The sequence below is a fragment of the Humulus lupulus genome, chromosome 1 (genome assembly GCF_963169125.1).
Source record: "Humulus lupulus chromosome 1, drHumLupu1.1, whole genome shotgun sequence".
Taxonomy (NCBI): domain Eukaryota; kingdom Viridiplantae; phylum Streptophyta; class Magnoliopsida; order Rosales; family Cannabaceae; genus Humulus; species Humulus lupulus.
The window spans coordinates 196,816,773-196,822,917 of record NC_084793.1 but is presented as its reverse complement, the minus strand read 5'-3'; the positions used below and the strand labels follow the sequence as shown (position 1 = coordinate 196,822,917).

The 6,145-nt window shown below is 37.0% G+C and overlaps 1 protein-coding gene across 1 annotated transcript; it reads left to right on the top strand.

Moving 5' to 3' along the window:
- Window positions 1–4,181: 4,181 nt before the first annotated feature.
- LOC133802175 (uncharacterized) lies at window positions 4,182–5,516 on the top strand. The gene has a single exon (XM_062240450.1). It carries the CDS (start codon window positions 4,343–4,345, stop codon window positions 5,342–5,344), a length of 1,002 nt encoding a protein of 333 aa, XP_062096434.1. The 5' UTR covers window positions 4,182–4,342; the 3' UTR covers window positions 5,345–5,516.
- Window positions 5,517–6,145: the final 629 nt, after the last annotated feature.

The following is a 6,145-nucleotide window of genomic DNA, read 5'->3' as shown; positions in this document are numbered from 1 at the left end:
GAATAGTATAACAGTTTGAATCCTAGATTATTTGACAGTTTGAATTCTGGATAGGACTGGTCAGGTTGACTTTGGATCAGCCTTATCTTTGGCACTGTCAGTTGTATACAGTGTGTTATGTATTTCCATACTGAGGACATGGGTTAAAAGAAACTCATGAGTTGAGTTATATGAATCTGGGAATTAAAGCTAAGTTATCCTGTAAAGAGTAGCCAGTCCAAATATGAGACAAAAGAATAAGGCTCTGAGGAGCAAAATTATACCTTGGGTTAAGGTATGTTACAAAACAGTGAGGTCAAGGAAATGACCAGGGAAATTGGAATCAATTGTACGGAATTCTTATTCTGGGCTGTTTAGATAAATTTCGAGGACAAAATTTCTGTAAGGGGGGGATAGTTGTAATGCCCCAAATTTCCTAATAAGGTTTAGGACCTTGATTAGGAGGCCAGGAGGGCTATAATTGATTTATTATGATATTTAATGATTATATGCATGCGTTATGTGAATTATATTATTATATGATGAAAAATGCATGCATATGGGTCCACATTTTATTATAAGGGCATTTTGGTAATTTGGCCCGTTGAGGGCGTGATTGTGTATTTTCATACATGTGGGTGAATTATAAATAATACCACATTATATGTGGATTGGTACGAGCCATTCGGCATGAGACGATCATGGAATGCAAGTTTTCGGTCTAGTCATAACAGGATTAAGTTCAGGGCTCGGAGTGAGTCTCGGGATAATTTGGTGATTAGAACGCTGTCGGGAATTAGAGGGTAACGGGATATGAATTATTGGTGTTTGAGATTATCGAGAATACCGGGAATTGGAGGGTGTTAATTATCATTAACGAAATAGGGGGAAATGGTGATTTTACCCTTGGGAGCCTTTAGAAACCTTTATTTGATCTAGGGGTATTTTAGTCTTTTCACCCCAAGGATTGATATAAGCCATTAGAAGGATGTGGAATTGTAAAGAACAAAGCATCATCATCCTCATCTCTCTCCCTCACCTGTACACCATTTCTCCTCTTTCTTCCTTTCAATTTTTGAGAGCCAATTTGAGGATCCAAGCTAGGAGAGCAAGGCTTAAGGGCTTAGGACCTTGGTCCAACCATTGAAGGGGGTCTAAATCAAGCTTGAGGTAAGATTACATCCATGAATTTAAGCTATACTCTGTTTTTTTTAAGTAAGTTTTCAGTTGAGAATTTGAGGTGTTAGTTGTGAGAATTCATGGAAGTTTTTGAGTTTGATTGCTTGGGTTTTGATGAGGGTGTATTGTAGATAAAGTTTAGGGGTTAAATTGGATGTTTGGGATTGATTTGGATGCTTGGTTTTCAAGGGGGATCGCAGGGGAGAAGACCAGAAAAGTTTCTGGTCTGCTGATGGCGCCCCAGCGCTAGGCAGGGCAGGTTTTGGGCTTCTCTGACATTGGGGCAGCACCCCAACGCTAGTGCATTTTCCAGCAACCTATTTTTAGGGCTCAAGATGACTTTTAAGGCTCGGGGGTTGGTTCCTTTACCCTGTTTAGGTAGATTAAGAGTCCCGAGAGTACGGGATGGATCTCGGAAGTGAGGTTTTAGATTGTAAACCTTTTTATGATTTATTTTATTGATGGGATTCCATATTTGGTTGTGACTAGGTGACCGCTAAAGGATCAAAGGATTGATCGTTCTCAAGGGTCGTTCTTTTACTACTTCTTGCTCGAACCCGAGGTAAGAAAACTGCCCCCTGTGTATATATGACATGCATGGTTATTCTTGATGCATGTTGGATGATTAAATGTGACATGCATGGTTATTGTTGAGGCATGTCAAGTGATTAAATGTGATGCATGTGTTGCACGAGAAACATGTGATTAGGGCATGCTATGAATATTGAATATGAGATTGTCCAGAGCTTGAGTCTCTGTGTTTATGCATGGTCCTAATTATGTTAGCAATTGTTAAGTAAGCATGCTGAATGCCCTGTATTCGGATATTTGACATATGATATATGTTTGGTAGCATTGCTTACTTGTGTATGGCACTAACTAGTCAGGGACGGCACTGGTCACGCATCACTGACCTAAGAGCCGAGAACGGCATAAGCGTCCTGAACGCAGGGCCGATTAAATATTAGATCTAATCGATATCAGCGTTGAATGACTCTAGGGCATTAATGCTGGACCGACCCTAAGGTCGATGAAACCTATAAGAGCTTGACTAGTCTAAGACTAGTTACTCAGAGCTAGGGCCAAAGGCCTAGGTGACTGCTTGTCACATGGCTAGGGAGTGGGATCCCATGGTTATGACTTTATGGTCATGAGGCAGGTTATGTTGGTGACTAGTCATCATGCACCTAGCCTATTTAAGCTAGTGAAATGATCACTTATCTATAAGCCCAGTGACCCTATCGTCACATGGATATTGGGAACGAAACCCACCTTAGTGACTATTACAACTGTCACTCTTCTACTCAGGGCTATAAGCCCGGTATGGTTACCGGAACCACCCGTGTTATCACCTATCTGATTGAGATTGACTTAGTCATCCATTCAGGAGGGCAGGATTCTCTATCTTGGATACCCATCATTTCGTGAATATGTTTGCCTGCTTGAATAGGGCTATATCTGCTAGGCGTATGCCTTATGATTTGATATCATTATATGACTGTTCATGAGCATATTGAGTTTTCTTGCTGGGTTTCGGCTCACGGGTGCTATGTGATGCAGGTAAAGGCAAAAGAAAGTTGGACTATTCTTGAGTTGGAGAGCTTAGGTGGCGATGTGTACATATGCGGCTGCTTGACCGCCACGGCCGAGGTTTGAAGAGGAACTAGGGTTAAACCTTGTTTTGCCGCTTAGATCGGCTGGTTGTAAATATTTTCTTGTAATAGACATTTAAATTATATTTTTGGGATCTCAATGTATATAGTAAACGTTCTAAAGAAACATTATATATATTTTAACCAAAATTTTTAATCCATAAACCGTTAATCATACTTAGTTACACGATTTTGGCTAAATGATTCGATTAGCGAGTTTAGCATTGTTTACAAGGCACACCGTAATGGTCCCTGGAGTTTAGGGCGTTACAATTATATTATAAAATAATATAACATTAAATATGAAAAAATTACAAATCATACAAATATCTTTAAAAAAAATTATAATAGAGATATAGTAATTTAATCTTTCATTTTTATTATCCTCTTAATAAAATAACATAAAAAAAGAGTTATTATTCTTTCCATAAAAAAGAGTTTTGAACTCTCTTCATCTTTTTAATTCTCAATTTTTCCTACCAAAGATAACCGTAGTCACGATAAATTTGAGAAATGTTTTTTTTTTTTTGTGGGTATAAATTTGAGAAGTTAATTACAAGGTTCAATGTAATAAAAACAAATGTCAAAATAGACAAGTTCGATCAACAAAAAAGATACCAAAATATATAGCCAGTGTATGACATTCTCTTTAATTTTTATGGATTGCAAAACAAAACTAACTTGGGAGAGAATTTATTGAAACTTAAGTAGGTATAATTGTCACTAAATTATACTGACGACAACCATAAAATTGACTGGGAATTTTTTTTTTTGTCAGGGGCTGAGAAAATAAATTTAAGAGAGAGAATGAAATAGCTCAGCAAAAGTTAATGAGCTAAAACTGTTACAACACAGTTCAAACAAGAATATTACAGTTAAAATAAGAGGATTACTGACTGAGTGAATAAACTTAACCAACCAACTAAAAACTAACGACTGATTTAACAATAGTAATTAACTTACATACTTATAAATATTTATTAACTTCTCAATAATAAAATTCAATGCAAAATCTCTCTGTTAAAAAAAAATAAAAAAAGTAAATCATATTTTTATGATTCATCCCTTTTCTTTAAAGGCATATAGTTTCCATAGTTTGATGAGAAAATAATATCTTTCCTAACATCTTAATCAGTTTTCCTTACACGGAAATTTAATGAAAAACTTTAATTTCTTATTCCCATTAAATTATTATAATTATATTTTTTTAGAAAAGAAAGAAAGAAAAAACGCGTTATTGTATTCAGATATAATATCTAATTCTAAGTGGGTGAGTAAGCAAATAAATTGAGGAGTAAGGTGCTCATATTCCACACTACTCTTTCTCATTCTTCAAAGTCTCTGCAAGACTAAAGTGTAGACTGTTCTAACTTCAATGCCACGTAATGAATAAATGTAATTCCCAGAAAAGATTAGGGGTATTTTAGACAAATCACCGAATCCACATCCTAAGTCTTCTGACTTGTCATAACCCTCCCAAACTCTCCAATCTGCTTAGTTTCATTTTCGTCCTCTTTCCATCGAGAATTAAAATGGACAGAGAACAACACGAGCTTCAGTTTCTCGGTTTCTTTGGAATCTTCAAAGAATCGTATAAGATCGTCCTCAAATGGCGGAAAATCTTCAGCCAAATCACTCTAGCCCTAATTCTCCCTCTCTCCTCCATCTTCCTTGCCCATTTCCAGGTCTCTCAAATCCTCTTCTTCAAAATCCTCAACAACGAGGACCGACTCAACGACACCGACGTCAACAATCAAGAGCACTCCAAGCTTAAACATGCCATCTCCTCCCAATGGACCGGATTCTGGCTCTTCAAGGTCGCCTACTTCACCTTCTCCCTCGTCCTCCTCCTCCTCTCCACCGCCGCCGTCGTCTACACCATCGCCTCCATCTACACCGGCAGATCTATCTCCTTCAAGAAGGTTATGAGCGTCGTGCCTAGGGTTTGGAAGAGACTCATGGTCACTTTCCTCTGGAGCTTCGCGATCGTCCTCGTTTACAATGTTCTCGCAATCGGATTACTCGTCGTGTTGGCTCTCTTGACGGGGTTTTCTCCGGTTGGAATCGTCTTCATAATCTTATTCCTGATCCTTTATATCGCTGGAGTGGTGTATATTGGCATAATTTGGCATTTGGCTTCGGTGGTTTCGGTTTTGGAAGAGGTCTACGGGATCAAAGCCATGAAGAAGAGTCGGATTCTGATAAAGGGGAAAACGGGAGTCGCCGTGGCCTATTTCCTGATTCTCGGATTCATCTTCGCCGGAGTCGAATTGCTGTTTGAGCAGTTCGTAGTGTTCGATTTCGCTAACAGTTTGGCTGTACGGATTGGGGTTGGAATCCTCTGCTTCTTGCTACTGTTCAAGCTGATTCTCTTTGGTCTTGTGATCCAAACCCTTATTTACTTGGTCTGCAAATCTTTTCACCATGAGAATATTGATAAGCCAACATTGTCGGATCATCTCGAGGGGTACCATGGTCATTATGTTCAGCTCAAATCTTCTAGGGATGTCCAATTAGGGGAACTTCATGTTTAGTTCAACCCTTTTTGTCTTAATTATCTTCTCAAAAAATAATGTCATCAATTCGAAAGGATGTGTATAAGTTAAACGAACATTGTTGTTTAGCTGTAGAGTTTGTTATGGGACAAATTATGTGTGATTTTCTTGCTTAAATTAAATATAGTATATATCAAGTTTTGGGGGATTATATCGATATCATTGATAATTTCCTTGCTAGTTTATTTATGATATGTGATTATATAATATTTTATTCTTATTTCTTAGATGGAATTGAAAAATAATAATTGTCCCGATCAGGCTACCCCTTTATTTTTTTTCGAAGGCCTGGATAATTAATCTAATGGAAATGGTGGACAAGATTGCATGGTTTATATCACAATAACCGTAGATTCTAACTTCAGAGAATTGAGTATCAGTGACGATTATTTTATTTTAGGATATGGCGTCAACTGTCAAAGTGTAGGTAAACTCTAGTGGATCTTTCTTTTGTCATAATTTATTATTTTTGCAATTGATGTGTACCAAACATCTTAACCTTTTTCATTTTTTTAAATAAATAAAAATAATAATAATAACAATAATAACCATCTTAACCTTTTTGGACACCATTTTGCTAGCTTTGGACATGTCCCCCAACAAAGTTTTACGAGAAAGAACGAGAGCAAAAATCTTAGAGAAATACTGGTAGTATTTTTTTTTTAAATGTATTTGATAAAATATTCAGATATAAAGAAAAAATCCTTAGCTTGTAGCTATATATATATATATACACACACATACATACAAAGACTTTTTGCCCAATTTGGATATTGTAAA

Bases quoted from the DNA above. Each gene is read 5' to 3' on its own strand.
- LOC133802175 (XM_062240450.1), top strand. From the start codon at position 4,343: ATGGACAGAGAACAACACGAGCTTCAGTTTCTCGGTTTCTTTGGAATC.